Genomic DNA, 21,234 nt, shown 5'->3' with positions numbered 1-21,234 from the left:
CACAATACTCTCAGTGTGGTCTTACCAGAGATTTGTAGAGTTGCAACACTCCTGAACTCACTACTCCTGAACTCAATCCCCCTATTAATGAAGCCCAGCATTCCAAAGACCTTCTTAACTATCCTATCAACCTATGTGCAACCTTGAAGGATATCTGGATTTGAATCCCAAGGTCCCTCTGTTCATCCACACTCTTAAGTGAACGACCATTAACCCTGTACTCAACCTTCTGGTTTGTCCTTCCAAAATGCATCACCTCACACTTAGCCAGATTGAACTCCATCCGCCACTTTTCTGCCCAACTCAGCATCCTGTCTATATTCTCTTGTAACCTTTGACACCCTTTAGCTCAATCCACATCCCCTCTCCACATTTATATCATCCGCAAACTTACTGACCCATCCTTCTGCTTCTTCATTTAGGTTACAAAAACCCACAGAGGTCTCAGATCAAATCCTTGCGATGCTTTACTGATCACCAACCTCCAGGCAGAATACTTTCCTTCCACTACTATTCTCTGCTTTCTTCCTGCAAGCCAATTTTTTATCCGCACAACCAAGGTTCCACTGATTCCATGCCTCACGATTTTCTGGATGACCTTGTCAAAAGTCTTGCTAAACTCACATAGATCACACCTACTTCCCTACCCTCATCAATTTCTTTTTTTTTTACCTCATTAAAAATTCAATTAGACTCATGAAGCATGACCTTCCCTTAACAAAGCCATGCTGACTATCCTTGAGTAGATTGTACTTCTCCAAATGCTCATTGATCCTATCCTTAAGAATCCTCTCCAATAATTTGCACACCACTGACACAAGGCTCACTGGTCTATAATTCTCCAACCATAAGCAGGAAAAGGACTTACAGATCATTTTTAATGTATATTTTTGGACATCAAGTCAGATTTACATACAGCTTTGAAGCTGTGTCATGTAAATCTTTGTATATTTATTCCCAGTTCATAATTCATTTTCATTATATTGTTAAAAATAGCTCAATTTAATACAAATGTGCAAACATTATTAATTACTTCAGTAGCTTTTAATTCTATTGTTCAGATATATTTGCTTTTTTATTTGCAGACTTTAGAATAGAATGGAATTGATTGGAGAGAAAAATGTTTACTTTGTGTGTAGTGAATTGCATTGAGGGTAAAACTAGCTTATACTATCCCATTATTCTGCCTTAATTTCAGCCTTAATACTGCATCAGTCAGAATGATCGTACTTGAGACATGTGCTCCTGAGTGAAGTTACCTTTTTAAAAGTAAAACTTCCTTGAAAATGTTTTTGTTACATTAGCTTTATGTTTATATCAAAATCTATGAGTCCTCCAGCTTTTCTATGTTTTTTACTACAATCACACCATCTGCAGACTTTTATGTTTCACTACCCTACTTCTGTAACTAATTCACAAAGGATTTCGGGGAAATGGAGAATTGGTCCATTTAAAAATTTGAGAAAATTTAGTCCATTCTCATCATATTTATATTAAAAGTTCACAAATCAAAAATTGGGTAAGTTATATTATTACCATAGAAATGTTCTTTTTCTCCCATTGATGCTGCTTGTCCTGCCGAGTTCCTCCAGCAGAGTTTGCTTAGCTTCAGTCTTCACTATATGCACTCTTCAGTGTGTTTCATAGATAATTTACCTTGGACTCCAGTACCCAACAGGAGGAAACTATCATCTAATCCTTCAGGATATGTTCAAAGCCAGTATTTCAAAATCATATTGCTACCCAGTTACACATGGTTTCAGTCCTTTATTCAACATTTAGGAACAGAAATTAATTTTCCCAGCGCAATTATCAACCCATTAATATATACCAAATTAATTATCATGTTGTGAAAGGAGATAAACAAGAGTGAGAACTAATGATCCATAGTTGTCCAATTTTAAGTGTTTGTGTGATATTAATTAGTTAATCAAAATTTCTGTTTTCATTCCTTTGCTCTTTATTGTCAGCTGACAAATTAACAGTATCAAATGCCAGGAAATATTGAAAATTGGCAGACAACTTTACCTCAGCCAGTACCTTGTTAATGGAAATTTACTTCAATTAAATACTGATCAGACCAGAATGATTGTTGGGAACCATCCCCTATCTCCATAATAAACTGTCTCTAAGGCACTATTGTTGGCAATGGTCTGACAGTGGATAAGGCTGTTCACCACCTTTGTATCACATCTGACCCCAGGTTGAGTTAACATCTACAGATCTATGGTGTCAGTAAAACTGCTCAATTCCAGCTTCAGCTCCAGTTTAGCTGTGGCCCAAGTGCTAAATTCTCCATGTTGATTTTCTCAATGAGAAAGATCCCACAGCACAGTCTTGAAAGAGACCAGAAATGTTGTGGCACTATGATCTGCAATCAACATAACTAAAAAAGAAGTTCAGATTGTTGTTTTAAAGATCTTTCTGAATGCAAATTTGCCATAATATTTTCCACTTTAAGTACTTATCTTGTACTAATAGATTATAGGGCAATCAGAGTTTGTGCAAAGAGTCACATGAATGAAAGAATTCCTTTTGTTTCAGGAAACATTACAGATTAGTGTAGTGTTTTGTACCTGGCATGTATGCATGTTGTTTTTGTCTGTGCACTCTATTCCAGGGATTTTTTTCCCCCCTAAATTGATTTGAGATCTCACTGGCCATAATGCATATGCATCAATCTTTGTTTTTATTTTGCAAATATGTTTCATTTTTAGAATTACTATAAAAGAAAAGCATTTTTTATTTAATTTTGTTAAAATTGGAAGGAGAGAAAAGGTAAGCAAGTTGTTACAGAGTCCAGAGAACCCCAAGAACCAGCAGCAATAGATATGCTCCACAACACAAAGGGGTACTTAAACAAAAGTAGTTTTTAATTATATTTGAACAAGAAAACAGAATTAAACTTTAACTTATTACTATCAACTTACTTAACCTACTTAATCCCCCCTCTAATACTAAGCGCTGGTAAGTGTAATGTGTATATAAGTTTAGAAAAGTTATTTGGATCACAGTTCAATCTCACTGTTTGCAGGCAATTCTTGTACTGTGCACAGAACTTAGCATTAATAAAGTTCACCAGGCTTTGGTGCTTAATAGGCAAATGGTTACCACTCAGGAGAGTTCTGGTTGGTTTTCTGAGAGAGATCCCTTTTGTTCCAAGACATCCATACCTAATTCCTTTCCAATCAGTCTTGCTGACGAAACTTGCCCCCTTCAGGGTTCTCCAGATGATCCTCTTTCTTTCAGGTCACCTTTCAGACAGCTAGTCTTCTCCTTTGACCAGGCAGTCTTCCAAAATTTGCCAGCTTGTCCCTCTGGAACCAATTTCCCTGTCTCTCCTTCTCTCTCAGCTTCCTCCCTCTCTGAGAGCAAAGCTGCCTGCAAAGATCACATGCTCTCCCAGGCATGCTGCTGGATGTTGTTACTTTGTTGCTTTCTGCAAAATAGCACTCTACAAAGTCCTGCAAAAATTCTGTGTTTTAAAATGTTTGTGTGCAACCTGCTCTAACAATTCCTCCCAAACCAGCAAAGTGCCAATTTCTGGAAAAGCAATTGTCATCTAATTAAGCCACTCTCAACCTTTTTTCGGCTTCGGCTCTGCTCAAAGTTTATAGGCCCCCTTACCTGTGAAGCAGTCATTTTGGTTTGTTCTGAACTTCTCTCCTACTGACTACATTAAAAATATTGATGCTGCAAGAGGTGAAAGGGGAAAAAAAAGGCATTTACTTACCGAGTAAATGTTGTAGCCCTCAGAAGGGCTGTAGGGCCACTGCTGAAAATGTCTGACTAATTTATCTCTGAACCAGCAAAGCTTGAGCTGATCTCAGAATCTTTTTGCTTCCTACAATATTTAACCCGAAAGAAAAAGAACAGATTAAACACAATTCCAATTCAATTGCTTAATACTGTATCAAGTATCTTTAAAAAGCAATGCATGCTCTGCTTTTGAGATGAAGGATTTGTCCACGTGTGACTGAATTTACATCTTAGTCCACCGAGCATTTTCTCTCCATGCTTCTCGGATAAATCATTTGTAAAATAGTTTATCATTATTACATTTTGTGGCTGATTTTGCGGGTGCAGAGCTGCCATATTCATGTGGCAGAAGCGTCATTAACAGAGCATTCTCACGATGATTGCATGAGAGCCTGGTAGACTGGTTGAGAATTATTGCCCTAATCATGCTTTCAAACTAACTGCTTTTGGGTAATCTGAAGTTTAATATTTAAATCAATCAAGTAAAGCCTGAAATCCAATACTCTTTTTTAAATCTCAATTCCAGTGAAGACCAGTTGAATATGATTTCAAAACAATATACTCTATGCTATGCTAGATTTTTTTGAAAATGTAGTTAGTTCCCAGTAAATTTATTTTCAGACATCGCTAAAACAAAGATATCTTGTGTTAGAAGGTGGCACGAGATTGCTGGCATTTTTAACCAAAATGATTGCATCTTATTTCAAATGCATGAGCCATTCTTATCAAAAGTAGGCAAACAAGAAACATGTCAGTATTGCATAGCAAATGAAATAATAATTTATAGAAATTGGCTGGTCCCATTATAGAAGCATTCGGTCAGATGGTTTGGAATTGATCAACAAATGTTTTCTGTGTGGTCGGCACATTGGCATTCTTTGCTTTAATGCTTCACCAATGCCAAGTGAACAAAGGAAATCATGAAAGGAAACCTGGAGCTAGGAGAGGAGAGGAGACCTGGGTGAGGAGCAAGTGGGTCAAAGTGGAGAAAGATGTGAGGCTGAGAGTGAGAGTTGATGGGATAAATAATGGATAAATGGGTTGAAAATCTTGGCTGTTGCAGGAGATTGATAGGGAGGTAAGAGTTAATAGGATTGGTTATTTTTCAGTTTAGGGTTTGTAGTCGAGGAGTAGGATTAGGAAAAGTTGTGGGGATTAAATTTAGCTGGCTCAGAGTACAGTTGGAAGGTATAATTGGAGAGTATTGATATAGAAGAAGGACCAGTAATCGCAGAGGTCGAATTGGCCAATATTTTAAAATTTATAGACAGTAATAATATGAGAGAATACTCAGATTAGTAATCATGGGACTGGGATTGATAAATAGGGACTTCAAAAATATCATCAGAAAGTTATGACTGGTCGATGAAAAGGTGGAATTAGGAGGTGGGGTGAAGAATTGGAACAACAATACACTTTGGGCAGGAATTGTAATTGAGGGGGAATAGAATTGATACATGAGGGTGGGATCGGCAGCTGGTAGGAGTTACCTTGGTTGTTGGAAATAAGTAGTCAGGAGATAGAATTGGTATTCAGGATTTTAACTGGTAGAAATTTAGTTAGGTAGTAGGAGATTGTAAGAATAGTTGTCAAGGAAGGATTGGTAATTGAGTGTTATGATTCATTTTTTAGGTGAGAAAACAATAGTGGAGAGGGATAGAATTGTTAATCAGTACAAGGAACTACAGAAGAATATTTTGGAAGTTAATGGGTGAGAGGATTCATAAATAGTGGTCAAGAGAGGATTGGTAATGATGAAGGGAAAATGGGTGGTTGGTATTCAGGATAGATGTGGAGGGACTGATTGATATGTGGGGTTTGTGGGTATGTTCGGTTGTCAGGTAAAGTAAGATTGGTAGTTAGGATTCAGATTATTAGTCAGGAGATAGGATTTGTAGTAATGGAGTTTTACATTAGGAAGTAAAATTGATTGTTAGGGTTTGCAGGATTGATCGTAGGGAATTAAATTTGGTAGTCAGTGTTTATGTGATTGGCAAGTGTTTGCAAGGATTGGTAAATGGGTTTAGGATCGATTTTCAGATGGAATGAGTAGGTGTGGGAGTTTTGATTGGTGATCAAGAGATAAATTGGTTATTAGAAGGATCATGATTTGTCATTTTACTGAACACACCAGTGGTTCCAAATTTTTTTTCCCACTCACATACCCCCCCCCCCCCACCAAATAATGCCCAAGGTGCTCTGTGGTTAGTAAGGGATTGCTTAAGGGGGTATGTGAGTGAGGGAAAATGTTTGAGAACTACTCGTAAGTGGTAGCTGAGGAGTAAGATTGATAATCAATTTTGATTGATGGTCTGTGAGGATTTGTAGCCGCGACAGGCTGGATTGTCAGAACAGGGCTTTTTAGTTGATGAAAGAATGATCGTTATAAGGGAGGGTTGGTATTTGGGTGATGGGACTGATAATTGGTGATTAATAAAATGGTAGTTGGGGTTAGGATCAGTAGTCAGTGAAAGCTAGATTGGTAGTAGGAAATACCATTAGCTGTAGGACATAATTGGTCGAAGTTTTCATATTATGAGTAGAATAAGGAGTTGGGTGTAGGACAGTGGTTCTCAACCTTTTTTCCCGCTCACATGCCACCTTAAGTAATCCCTTACTAATCACAGAGCATCGATGGCATTGGTTGAGAACCACTGGTTTAGGATTAGTAGACAGGGGTCTTAAATTGTCAACAGGTGAAGCACTGATAGTTAAAGAAGGATTAGTCTTCAGGGGAGTAGAATTGTTTGACAATGGGAGTTAGATTGGAAGTTTGGAGATGAGATTGGTTGGAATGTTCAGTAGGAAAAAAATTGTTGTCAAGTTTGGACTTGTAGTAGCCAGCATAGATTGATAGTTGGGAAAGGAATAGTAGTTGGGGGATTGGGAGTTAGTTGTTGTGTCATTTAGTGGACAAAAGATTGCTTATTGGTGGATAGGGTGAGACAGATGGTAAGATTAATGCGAAGGAGGGTTGGAATTTGTGGGGTGGGGTTGTTTTTTTGCTGGAAAGGAGGGGGTGATTGGTTGAGGAAGAAGGACTTAATCAGGTGATCAAATTGGTAGGTAGAAGTGTAGGTTTGTAAGTTGTGAAGGACAATTAGTAGTCAACCTTTGAAATAATGGAGAACTCTGGGTCCCAACTTTTGTACTCCAATTCTCCCCAGGTTTAACTGAACAAAATGCAACACTTCACACTTGTCAGTTAAATTCCATTTGCCATTCCTTGGCCTACCTTCTCACCTGACCAAGATCTTGTTGTAAATTTAGATATCCTTCCTCACTGTCCACTGCACCACCAATTTTGGTGTCACCTGCACATTTATTAATCATGTTAACTACATTACCATCCAACTCATTAATATTGATAATACACAATGGTGGACTCAGTATTAATCCCTGCAGCATACCACTGGTCACAGGCTCCAATCAGAATAGTATCCCTTCATTACCATCCTCTGGTACCTTTCACAAACCTAGCTTGGAATCTAATTGACCAGCTCTCCTTGGATTCCTTGAGATCTTGCCTTCTAGACCAGCATTTATTCCACTCACAAACCACTTTAAGTCATCCATTACTAAGCACCAAGCACCTATGGCATTAAGGTGTTATGGGGGGGGGAAAGGTTGACAACCATTCTTCTATACTAACCTGCCATGTAGGATCTTGTCAAAGGCCTTGCTAAAGTCCACATAAACAATGTTCGCTATGCTGCCCTTATCAATTCTTTTGTCACCTTTTTAAAAATACACTATCAGATTCATGAGACTATCTTCTTTACACAAGTATGCTGACTACTTCTAATCAATCTCTTCCTGTCCAAAAGTTGGTAGATCCTGTACCTCAAAATCACCTCCAGCATCTTTCCAATGATTGACATCAGGCTCACTAGCCTGTAGTTCTCTAGTTTGCTACCTTTTTTTAAATAAAGTCACAACGTTAACCAACCTTCAGTCTTCCAGCACTTCACCCAAGGCCATTTTGGTAAAGTCCTCCACAATTTCTTCCCTAGCTTCCAAGGATGCACTTGCACTCCCAGGATGTCCATCAACTCCTCCCTATCACTTCATACATGGTCCAGGACATTGCAACTCATTTGCTTAAATTCCTTTTCTTTCTTGATCTTTTCCACAGTAAAGACTGATGAGTTTTCACTTCAAATCTCATACATCTCCTGTGGCTCGATACAAAGACAGCCACGTTGATTTTTAATGAGACCAATTTTTCCTTGAAATTCCTTAATATGCTTACAGAATCACCTGGATTTTCCTTTATCCTGCCACTCCATCTCATGTTCTCATTTTGCTCTTCTAATTCCCTTGTAAGCATATTCTTACACCTCTTAAACTCAATGACTGCTTTGTGTAATCTGAACTGTTTAAATCTGATATATGCCTTTTTTATTGACCAAAGTCTTAATCCCTCTTGTCCAGTCTTAATCCAGTCTCAAAACCTCTCATTAACCAGAGTCTTAATACCCTAACCAACCAGAGTCTCAATACCCCTCGTCAGCCAGAGTCTCAATACCCCTCGTCAGCTAGAATCTCAATACCCCTCATCAACCAGAGTCTCAATACCCCTCGTCAACTAAAGTCCATGAAGTGATGCTATTTAATTTTGTACTCCATCATCATATCCTTTCTGAAATCCTGTAAGGCAGGGCATTAAAAATGGCTTCAGAATCATTTAGCTTTGCAAGATCAAACACAATTTTAAAATAACTGAACTTGTACAATCTAATATATATTTGTCCATGTATGTTAGTTTGTGTGCCTGTTTGTCTGTCTCCATGCAAATCCATATGGAGCACTCTAGAAATGTCCAACGAGGTTCAGTAGGGGTAATATTTGATTCTGAATGTCATGACCAGATTGAATTTCATTGAATTTAACCTTTAAGATCATATGAAGTTCAAAAGTTTTTTTTGACCAGCTTGCACAGACTTGCTTTATTGTTTATACAAGTATTTACTAAACCTGACTTGCTTTACTGTTTACTACAATTGTGGTAACATTTAATGCTAAATGTCATGACCAGATTGAATTGAACATTTAAGGTCATATGAAATTCAAAAGTTCAAAACAAATTTGAACTTCCATCAGGGACACCTCGATTAGTTACAGTGCTATACATCAATGTACATTCAGAAACCAAGCCTAGTTCAATATAGGCCCAAAAATGTGATGCAACTTTGGCAGAAGTTCTTCACAAGCACATAGAGTTTAAAAAAAGAAGGCAAGAGACAGCAGATAAACAATAGTCTCACTGTTGATGTTCCCAGACATGCAAGGAGCAGGCAGCAGGGAATAGAAAAAATATATTTATGAAGAATTACCATGAAGTTTTTTGGGTATTTTATTTCAGCCATGTACCCAATGCCGGGTATCCTGCTGGTACAGTGGTTCTCAACCTTTTTTCTTTCCACTCACATACCACCTTATGCAATCCCTTACTACTCAACAGCACCGATGGCATAGTGAAAAGAAAAAGGTTGAGAACCACTGTGCTGGTATCTACTATTTTGTTGCTCAGCATTTGTTTCCTTCACCAGCTAGTTGTGTTAACTTTACATTTCTGGTTCATTATTCATTAACTTAGGTACTATTTTAAAACTGGCTTTTGCCCATTTAGTGAGGATTATTTAATACCCATTTTACAATAACTGGAAAAACTAGGTTGTTTGTTATTATTAAAAATAACAAAAACTGGCATCAAACTCCAAGGTACTAATTTGCAATTCTTTGAACATTACCAACCAAGGGATCTTTTATCTGAAGGCCAGCATCCCCTGTAAGGTAGCCATCCTTTTGTATTGCATTGGGACATCCAGGAGATCTATTCAAATCCTGAAAAGGCTTGAATCCACAGACTTTGTATAAAGGGAACAATATCAAGCTTGCAGATATTTTTATCAGGCTTAACAAGATAATTCATGTGAAATTGTTTCTTATGGAAATTCCACATACAACCATCAGGTATTATATAAAGACTAGGGTATTAAATTTTTAATTAATGAATAAAAAGGAAAATATTTGAATTCAAAATGAAATTCACCCATCATAAATAAACAAATTTTCAGATCAATGCTAAATTACAATGATGATTGGGAATTTAAAACGATTAAATAAACAGTATTTAGTTTCCCCTGAAGTTCGCTTGAACACAGTGATTAAATAGAAGTATGATCCTTCAAGATGCCACAACTAAAGAGAGCTGAATAAATTTAGTACTAAATTTACTTATTGTATTCAGTAATTAATACTGAAGTCCTCAAAGCCCTTTGTTTCTTTCTGGACAATAGATGCAACCACTCCCCATCCACCACCACTCTCCTCCGGCTGGCAGAACTTGTCCTCATCCTCAATAATTTCTCCTTGACTAATTTCACTTTCTCCATATCAAAGTAGTAGCCATGAGTACCTGCATGTACCCCAGCTATGCCTGCTTTTTGATTGCAAAATGGAGCAATCCATGCTACAAGCCGAAACAGGCAAGGCCCCTCAATTCTTCGCTACATTAAAGTTTACTTTGGTGCTGTCTCATGATGAGCTCATTAACTTCATCCACTTTGCTGCCAACTTCCACCCCAACCTTAAATTCATTTGGCCCATCTCTAGCAACACCCTCCCTTTCCTTGATCCATCTCCATTTTGGGAGACAAACTCTCAACAGACATCTTCTACAACCCACCAACTCCCACAGCTACCTCATCTACACCTCTTCACACCCTGTTCCCTGTAAGGATTCAATTCTCTTCTCTTAATTCCTCCATTTCCATCGCATTTGATCCCAGGACGAGGACTTCATGCCAGATCATTAGAGGTGTCCTTCTTCTTCAAACAACATGGCTTTCCCTCTACCACCATCAACTTAGCCCTCACCTGCATATCGTCTATTAACCACACATCTGCCCTGACCCCCTCCACCCCATGTGCAACAAGAACAGGATTCCCCTTGTTCTCAGCTACCACCCTGCCAGCTACCATGTCCAATAAATCCTCCATCATTTCTGCCACCTACTACGTGATCCCACCACTAGACACGTATTCCCCTCTCTGGATTCCGCAGGGAATGCTCCCTCCATGACTCACTTGTCCACTCCTTCCTCTCCACCAATTTTCCCTTTGGCACCTAACTCTGTAACTGCAGGAGATGCTCCACTTGTGCCAACTCATCCTGCCTCACTAACAGGGCCTGAAAGAGTGCTTCCAAGTTAAGCAACATTTCACTTGTGAATCTGCAGGGATCTGGTTCCACATCACCTCCCTCACTTATCAGAATCCAGAATCTTTAGTCTTTGTTCTCTCTACTTGTCATCTTCCTGTCTATACCATCACCTTTCCTTCCCCATTCTCATCTAGTTTCACTGCTCCTACAACATCCCTCCTCCTCTCCTCTTTATACTGGCAACCTCCACACCACACTCTCAGTCCTGATGGAGAGACTGAACCTGAAATGTCGACTGTCCCCTAAATCCACAGATGCTGTTTGACCCGTTGAATTCCTCCAGCAGTTTGTTTCATTTTCCTGCAGATTCCAGGTTCTGCATTATAAAAGCAAGTCAATCAGCATCTATGGATTTAGGGGAGAGTCAACATTTCAGGTTCAAACCCTGCATCCATTCAATGGGAGAAGAATGATCAACATTAAATAATACAAATATACCAGGGAACTGAGAGAATCAGAAAACCAACTTCCCACAGTTCTGTCTCTGCTTGCATGGAAGAGAGAAAGAGAGATATATAAATTGCTGTCCAAGATTTTAGCAAGACTGAAATGTTAGGAACTTCTGACAAATACTCACACTTAAATATGCTGGTAACAGCACAGTTTGTCTGAATCAAAAGCTTATTTTGTTCTTCATGTACAATTCTACACCCACACCAATTGAAAACTTTTCAGTTCAGTACAATGCAAGAATAGTTTTTTTCTAGTAAAAATTGTTTATTTCATACATATTTTATTGTTGCATTGATATAATTTTTACTTTTATCCCCAATACTTCCAGAGTTTTCATAATATAGTGAAATGTGAAATGTAGAATGAAGCCAACAATTATTTGCAGCCTCCAACTACATACAGATTAAGCAATTGCTGTAAAAAAAAGTTAAAGTTTTCCTTTGGTTTGTTTTCTTTGTGTAAGGCATGCATTCAACTGGAGTCCCTCTCTAAATTTCTACTCCCACAAGCTTTATGGAAATTATCAAATTCTACACAGTGATTTCAAATTTTGCAAGCTTTCTTCTCTCATAGACATGGACTTTGGGCGCAAGCGCACATATTGGGTTGTATTGTAATTGCAACATAGTCAAATGATAGTTTTTTTTCAGAAATTGAACTAACATTTGGCACCTTATAGCTACACTTGGTATTTTGTAGATGTCATCATTTCTTAAATGATCTGTATCTACCTTCAGACTATCCAGGTTCCATTTTATAAGTTGGTCCTTCATTTAAAAATAGTATTCTATCAATGCACAGAATGTAAAAAAAAATCAAGAAGAAATGCCAACAATTTCTTTCTATTCTGATTTTTGTTTTAGTTCTAATTATTAACAACTACCATTATTGTAACAATCATTGCTGGTCAAATTTACATTTTCATTATCGTACTACCGGGTAATGAGAATTGATTCTTTGATAAGATCACAAAAAAGATTAGAAAATGTTTATATACATATATATATGTATATATATATATATATATATTCAATTCCACAAATGTTACATCTGTTTTAGATTGTTTTTATATTTGAGTGTGAAACGTATCACTGACATGAAACCTTTAACTTGTGCTTGACAGGAATGCTAAAAACAAATGATGTTCAAAGTGTTCATTGTGAAATGAAAATTATTGTTTATTTTTTGGATTTTTTTGTTATCTTAAGTTTTTTTTTTCTTTTTAGTTCAACAAAGTGCGAACCATCACCACTAGATCTAATTCTGTCAAGCAGGGCAAAGATCAACACTTCCCAGTCCTAATGAATGAGAAAGAAGACATTCTCTGGTGCACTGAAATGGAAAGGTACACGTGAATCATATCTAATCTCAGTTTTTTTCATTTTCCCTATGGTGATAAGATGCTGACCTTTTAAAATTAGCACAGAAAATTGAACAGTAATGAAGCATGGCATAATAAAATGCCTTTTCCTTGGACAGCTTTTCTAAATCTCCTATATCGGGGGGGGGGGGGGGGTGGGGTGGGGAAGGAGACTCTGATAATGTTCAAGATGTTCAAAACTGTCTCAATATTGGTGAAATAGATAATAACAACTAATTTTCATTTCCTTTATGTGTTTTTAATGGACTTTGCTGATGGGTGTATCTAGTTCTCTCATTCACTTAACTTTAATTTACTTACTCAGCTTCCAACAGGTTTTTTTTAATATACTCTTCTTGGATATTGCCAGCTCTGAGATCCTTAGCCAGATCACATGCAGCTGATGGATTTGCTGGACATTACCATCTTCCATTGTATATTCAATGGCCTGTACTTATCATTTTAATTCCCCAGAAAGAATCAGAGATAATACTTAGAATGTTTCGAGTCAAAATTTCAACCAACTCTTACACAAGGTAGGACACAAACCTGTGGAACATTGTGTGCCATTTTATTATCCACAGTGATGCATGATCAATTACACAAAGACTGAAGTTATTGGAATTAAAGGATTTTATTAGCAAGAAATAGTCTACTTCCCTTGTGTTGCTGGTTCACATTGACCTTGGCTTGAACTGGGGGCAGGGTTGTGGCATGACAGCCTTTATGGGGGATAAAGGGGAGGAGTCATGAGCCAGCCAGTGAGAGCAGGGTTAAACATAAAAGGTCATATCATTTACAAACACAATAGTGGTTTCACCACACACAGTTGCTCTTCAGCTTCACTTAGCTATTCTGCCCAAAATTGTCCAAGGGAGTGGTGGGAAATTGGGAAAATGGTCAGAGCATGGCAACCACATCTCTGTCCTAACCTATATATTCATTTCATTTTTTATTTTTTTTCACATTGTGAACCATATCAATCAAAATACATACAAACATTTCCCTCTTAAATATACACAGTGGCATTTTCTCCATTTTTCTCCCCTACCTTCCCGTCCCCCTTCCCACCCCACTCCAAATCCATTAAACGTTCAACATATACAATACAATAAAACCATTAAACAATGTCATCACACAATGAAAATAAACAAGAAAATTGTGTCATCTACTTTTACACACTGGATCAAGTCATTTTATCTTCTTACCGTATTATCATTTTAGGGGGTGGAGGTCCAAGGCAAGCCCTCTCTGTCATGTTCCATGTATGGTTCCCAAATTTGTTCAAATAATGTGACTTTATTTTTTTAATTATATGTTATTTTTTCCAATGGAATACATTTATTCATTTCCATGTACCATTGCTGTACTCTCAGGCTCTCTTCTGATTTCCAAGTTGACATTATGCATTTTTTTGCTACAGCTAAGGCTATCATAATAAATATTTTTTGCGCTTCATCCAATTTGAGGCCTAATTCTTTACTTCTTATATTACCTAGAAGATTTTTTGGTTTTGGTTTTTTGGTATGTTGCTTTTTGTGATTTTATTTAATACCCGATTTAGATCTTCCCAAAACTTTTTCACTTTCTCACATGCCCAAATTGCATGTACTGCTGTACCCATTTCCTTCTTACAGCGAAAGCATCTATCTGATAATGTTGGATCCCATTTATTTAACTTTTGGGGTGTGATATATAACCTGTGTCACCAATTATACTGTATCATGCATAACCTTGTGTTTTTTATATTCTTCATAGTTCCAGAGCATAACATATCCCATATTTCATTTTTTTATCTTTATGTTTAAATCTTTTTCCCACTTTTGTTTGGGTTTATAGATTATTTCATCATTTTCCTTGTCTTGCAGCTTGATGTACATGTTCGTTATAAATCTTTTTATTATCATTGTTTCTGTAATCACATATTCAAAGCTGCTTCCTTCTGGTAATCTCAGTCTTCTTCCCAATTTATTCTTTAAGTAGGCTTTCAGTTGATGGTATGCAAACATTGTACCATGAGTTTTTCCATATTTGTACTTCATTTGTTCAAATGATAATAAATTATTTCCCAAAAAACAATTTTCTATTCTTTTAATTCCTTTTCTCTCCCATTCTCTAAAGAAAAGGTTATCTATTATAAAATGGATTAGTTGATTTTGTGTCAATAATAATTTGGGTAGTTGGTAATTTGTTTTTTCCTTTCTAAGTGAATTTTCTTCCATATATTGAGTAAATGATGCAGTACTGGTGAGCTTTTATATTGTACCAGCTTTTCATCCCACTTATAAAGTATATGTCCAGTACTTTCTCTCCTATTTTATCTAGCTCTATCTTAGTCCAATCTGGTTTCTCCCTTGACTGATAAAAATCTGATAAATACCTTAATTGTGCTGCTCTATAATAATTTTTAAAGTTTGGTAACTGCAAACCACCTTGTTTGTACCACTCTTAATTTATCTCACAGTATCCTCGGTTTTCCCCCTTTCCATAAGAATTTCCTTTTTATTCTCTTTAGTTCATTGAAGAATTTCTCAGTTAAGGGAATTGGTAATGATTGAAATAAGTATTGTATCCTTGGGAAGACATTCATTTTAATGCAATTTACCCTCCCTATCAATGTTAGGCATAATTCTTTCCAATGTTCTAAGTCTTCCTGTAATTTCTTCATTAATGGCTGATAATTTAATTTGTACAGGTGTCTTAAATTATTATCTAATCTAATACCTAGGTATCGGATTGCTTGTGTTTGCCATTTAAATGGTGATTCTTTTTTAAATTCTGTATAATCCGCATTACTCATTGGCATCATTTCACTTTTATTTGTGCATATCTTGTACCCTTATATTTCTCCATATTCCTTCAATTTATTATGTAGTCCTTTTATTGATATTTCTGGTTCTGTTAAGAATACTATGATGTCATCTGCAAATAAACTGATTTTATACTCCTTCTCCTTTATTTTTATCCCTTTTATTTTATTTTCTGTTCTTACCAGTTCTGCCAATAGTTCTTTTGCTAAAGCAAACAATGAGGGGGATAGTGGACATCCCTGTCTACTTGATTTAAATTGGTTCAATACAGATCCATTTATTGTCACCTTCTCCAATGGTTCATTATATAATGCTTTAATCCAATTAATATATTTTTCTGGTAGGTTGAACCTCTGTAATACTTTGAATAAATAATTCCATTCTACCCTGTCAAAGGCTTTTTCTGTGTCTAAAGCAACAGCCACTGTTGACATCGTATTTTCTTGAACTACATGAAAAAAATTAATAAATTTACAGACATTATCCGCTGTTTATCTTTTCTTAATAAATCCAGTTTGATCTTGTTTTACTATTTTTGGTACACAATCGGTCAATCTGTATGCTAATAATTTTGCTATTATCTTATAATCTGAGTTAAGTAGAGATATTGGTCTATATGATGCTGGTGTTAATGGATCCTTCCCTATCCTTGGTATTACTGTAATTATTGCTCTCTTACATGAATCTGGCAAGTTTTGTGTTTCTTCTATCTGGTTCATTACTTCCAGGAGAGGAGGAATTAATAACTCTTTAAATGTTTTATAGAATTCGATTGGGAATCCATCCTCTCCAGGCGTTTTATTGTTCGGCAGCTTTTTAATATATCCTGTATTTCCTCTGTTTCAAATGGTTTTATCAGCTTGTTTTGCTCCTCTTCTTGCAATTTCGGCAGTTTAATTTTAGCTAAAAACTCTTCTATTTTGTCTTTTTTCCCCTTGTTCTCAGTTTGGTATAATTGTTCATAAATTTTCTTAAAGTTCTCATTAATCTCCATTGGATTGTATGTAATTTGTTTGTCCTTTTTCCTTGATGCTAATACAGTTCTTTTAGCTTGTTCTGTTTTAAGTTGCCAGGCAAATATTTTGTGTGTATTTTCTCCTAGCTCATAATACTTTTGCTTTATTTTCATTATGTTCTTCTCCACCTTATACGTTTGTAATGTTTCTTATTTTATTTTTTTTTGGCTGCCAATTCTCTTCTTTTTGTAATATCTTCCCTTGTTGTTAGTTCTTTTTCTGTACTTACTATCTCCCTTTCCAACTGTTCTATTTCCCGATTGTAGTAATTTTTCATCTTAGTTACATAACTTATTATCTGCCCTCTAATGAAGGCTTTCATTGCATCCCATAATATAAATATGTCTTTCACCGATTCCGCATTTATTTCAAAGTACATTTTAATTTGGCGTGCAATAAATTCTCTAAATTCTTGTCTTTTAAGTAGCATGGAGTTTAATCTCCATCTATATGTTCTTTGTGGGATGTCCTCCAATTCTATTGCTAATAACAGGGGTGAGTGATCAGATAGTAATCTAGCTTTATATTCAGTTTTCCTAACTCTCCCTTGAATATGGGCCAACAACAAAAACATATCAATCCTTGAGTATGTTTTATGCCTACTCAAATAATTAGAGTATTCCTTCTCCCTTGGGTGCTGCCTCCTCCATATATCCATAAGTTTCATTTCCTGCATTGATTTAACCATAAATTTGGCCACTTTATTCTTTTTGCTAGTCTTTTGTCCAGTTTTATCCAACATTGGGTCCAAATTAAGGTTAAAATTCCCTCCTATCAATATATTCCCCTGCATATCTACAATCTTCAAAAAAATATCTTGCATAAACTTTTGGTCCTCTCCATTAGGTGCATATATATTGATCAAATTCCAGAATTCTGAATATATCTGATACTTTATCATTACATACCTCCCTGCTGGATCTATTATTTCACCCTCTATTATGATTGGTATATTTTTATTATTAATATACACCTCTGGCTTTTGAATTATATGATGCTGCCGATACGTTCTCTACCCAGTCTCTCCTTAATTTATTATGTTCCACTTCGGTTAGATGCGTTTCCTGCACAAATGCTATGTCTAATTTTTCTTTTTTCAGGAAATTTAATAGCCTTTTTTGTTTAATTTGGTTATGTTTTCCATTAATATTTATAGGCATATAGTTTAACATGGCCATCTCATATTCTGTTTACACTTCATTTCCGCTTCCTCACCACCACCTTCCCCCTTTTCCCCATTTTCATCTCAGTTTTCCCTTTTTGAACTCAATGTAAATGTATGACAACACTTTTAAAACATAAAATACTTCACCAACTCCCACATCTAAAATTCCCTTGACCCCAAATGTCCCCAACCTCCTCTGAGTTGTCCCTTGTCCCTTGCCCGGACAACCACAACTCCCCTCTCCATTTGAATTGCGAACCCGCTCGCAAGCGTCAACTGATTTCGCAGTGACTGTTATTCTCTCCCACCCAATGCCCTCCTGAAAAGACTTTTATCTTCTCATATAACAAAGCTCACCCTCTTTTTTTCCCCCTTACTTCCTCTCTTTCCTTTACTTTCCCTTCTTTAGTTCTTACTTATACATTATTTTTACATCTTCATATGTAGTTTGTCGTCGTTCTTTGTTCTTGTTACATCTCTTCATCTCTCCTTCTGTCCTGCAGGTGTTCTGCAAATTTTCGTGCTTTCTCTGGATCTGAGGACAGTCTGCTTTGCTCCCCCGGGATAAATATTTTAAGCACGGCTGGATATGTTAACATAAGTTTATAGCCTTTCTTCCATAGGATCAATTTTGCTGTGTTAAACTTCTTCCTCTTCTTTAGGAGTTCAAAACTTATGTCAGGGTAAAAAAATATTTTTTGACCCTTGTATTCCAATGGTTTTTTGTCTTCTCTAATTTTATTCCTTGCGCGCTCCAGTATATTTTGTCTTGTCGTGTATCTCAGAAATATTACTAAAACGGACCTTGTTTTTTGTTGTGTCTGCGGTTTTGGGGCTAGTGTTCTGTGTGCCCTTTCTATTTCCATTCCTTCCTGTATTTCTGGCATTCCCAGGACCTTTGGGATCCATTCTTTTATAAATTCTTTCATATTTGTGCCTTCTTCATCTTCCTTTAGGCCCACTATCTTTATGTTGTTTCGCCTACTATAGTTTTCCATTATATCCATCTTCTGAGCTAACAACTCTTGTGATTCTTTAACTTTTTTGTCACTGTCTTCCAATTTTCTTCTGAAGTCATTCACTTCCATTTCTGTAGCCATTTCTCGTTCTTCCACATTTTCAAATCTTTTCTCTATTTCTGTCATGATCAGCTCTAATCTACTCACTTTTTCTTCTGTACTTTTCATTTCACTCAATTCTAATGTCAACCATTCTTTTAATACTCTCATTTGTTCTTGAAATTTTTTTTAATCTATATACTGTCCATCTATTTTGCCTTCTATTCCTCTGTGTAGACCTTGGTCTTCTTCTTACTCTTCGGTGTCTGCACCTGTATTTGTGTCTTCTACTTCTCTTCCTTGTATCTGTATTTCTTTTGACTTTCTTGTTGAGCTGCTTGCCTCACTTTGCTGGGCGTCTTCTTGCATGGCATCTTGCTGTTGGTCCTCTTCTTCTGGACTCGTCATCTGTTGGTCCTCCTGTTGCTGTTCTTCTTTCCTATCACTCCCTTTCCTATCACTCCCTTTCCTGTCGCTTTCCTCTTCTTCCAGCGGAGAGCCCTGATGTCGGGCGTCCCTCAGCTGGTCGCGCTGTGTTAGTTCACTTCTCAGCTGGGTCCCCCTCCTGTCGGTGTTTTCTTTTTCCTTAGTGTGCACATTGCACGCTTCTGTTTGGCTTAGAGAGCCATTGTTGCAGTCCAGCGGTCAGGAGGTCGCGACTCTGCGGGGTCGTCACCAACCTTGGGGAGCAGGCACTTTTCTCCACGATGGCTCCCTGTTTCTTCATGCAGGTAAGGCCTTCTCCTTTCTCTTCTGGCATCTTTTCTTCTTTTTTTCCCATTGTTTTTACTTTTTACTTCTTGGGTGCCATTTTCTTTCTTTTCTACACAACTTTATCTTTTATTTGTTGTGTTTTGTGTTTCTTGAACTTTGTATTTTCTTCACTTTATTTCTTCTTTTCTGGAGATGGCTGGTATTCTCCTACTGGCCACTACTCCATCACGTGACTCCTCCCATATTCATTTCATTTTCAAAGCAACAAAGGCTACCAGTGAATGACAGTGGAGACTGAATTCCTTGCTGTCTACTGGCTCATGATCAGTGTGAAATTGGGTCTGCAGGCTGATGCCTCCAACATGTGGCAGTTCTTATTTGTCAATGTCCATTTCTTATCCTTCTCTTTATCCCTTGTACCTCTTAACTCCAAAGTATGAATCTGTCCCTCTTTTAAACATCCCAATTTGATGAAATCTTAGCATTTCTGAGGTGTAGCATTCTGGAACTCACTTACTCCTGGTAAGAATGAAATAGTATCACTGCTGTGAATGGAATTCCCATATATAATTTTCTCACAATTCTTTGGCAGTCCTGTTATTGGTACGACCTTATTGAAAGTTCGGACATGTTTGTAATCTTTCTTCCATTTCAGTTTGCAATTAGTTAAAAGATATAATGGGTATAATTTTCAAAATGTTCCTTTACTCCTTCATTCCTTGAAACTTAAATGAGTAAAACAGGTTTGCAAGGTACATTGATTTAGAATAACTTTAAATCTATCCATTTTTAAATTTTGATGTGCAATTTCTTTCTTGAACCTTCAGTTAATATCAACCATTACTGTCAGATTGTTCTCTTCTTCCAAAGTGCCCAAATCTGAATGCATTATCTTCATTTTACACTGAAGACGATAGATTACTCCCACTGTTATTTTCCAACCTTTTCATTCCCCACTTTAATGTACACTGGCTTCAGCTGTTGATGGCTCTCTTTCAGATCCCTCCATTCTGCTGATGCATTCTCAATTCTCAGATGAAATCCCAATCATCATGAAGCAACCTGAACCTTGGTCTAATTCAGTCACGGTCTTAATCTGCCAGCAGTACAAATGCTTCAGCTGCCTCAGTTGTATTTATATGACATTGTTAATATGACATTATCAAACAACACTCATTAGAGAATTTCATGTTATAATGGGCCATTTTATGAAATGATACTCTCTGTAAGGAGTTTGTATGTATTTGCCATATCTGCATGTGTTTCCTCCAGTTGCTCCTCCCATATTCCAAAGGTGTACAGGGTTCACAGGTTAATTGGTCACTTGGGGGTGTTTGGGCAGCACCATGGGCCGGAAGGGTCTGTACCATCCTGTGTCTTTAAATTAAAATTAAAAATTAAAAATGACAAAATGGTTCAGCTTAGTTAGAGCATGATACATTTACATTCATATTTTGAGCATGGACACAAAATGTACCAATCAAGTAGATTAACCTAGAGCCACTTTGTACAACTATTGATTCCACTGCTAAACTTGTACCAATAATTTTTCATGGAAATAGGTAGCAATCTAAAATGGTGCTGAGATCCTACTTTGCTCAGATTTCCTGAATGGAGGAAGGTCAGCTGAAGACATATGTGATTAAAATAACAAATGACTAAATATGCTGA

General features: G+C 36.8%; 1 protein-coding gene across 15 annotated transcripts in view; it reads left to right on the top strand.

Moving 5' to 3' along the window:
- The window catches only part of dnmt3ab (DNA (cytosine-5-)-methyltransferase 3 alpha b), a 569,168-nt gene that overhangs the window by 542,677 nt on the left and 5,257 nt on the right, over nucleotides 1-21,234 (top strand). For 14 of the 15 annotated variants that reach the window (XM_069886523.1, XM_069886520.1, XM_069886521.1 and 11 more), the window contains one exon: nucleotides 12,667-12,785. In XM_069886523.1, coding sequence (XP_069742624.1) covers nucleotides 12,667-12,785 — 119 coding nt within the window. Of the gene's footprint in view, nucleotides 1-12,666; nucleotides 12,786-13,274; nucleotides 13,337-21,234 lie in introns of all 15 variants that reach the window. The other variant, XM_069886522.1, reaches the window with a different exon arrangement.

This window comes from Narcine bancroftii, chromosome 6 (assembly GCF_036971445.1).
Source record: "Narcine bancroftii isolate sNarBan1 chromosome 6, sNarBan1.hap1, whole genome shotgun sequence".
In the NCBI taxonomy this organism is placed as follows: Eukaryota; Metazoa; Chordata; class Chondrichthyes; order Torpediniformes; family Narcinidae; genus Narcine; species Narcine bancroftii.
The sequence above is the reverse complement of the archived record's forward strand: the minus strand, read 5'-3'. Positions and strand labels throughout refer to the sequence as shown.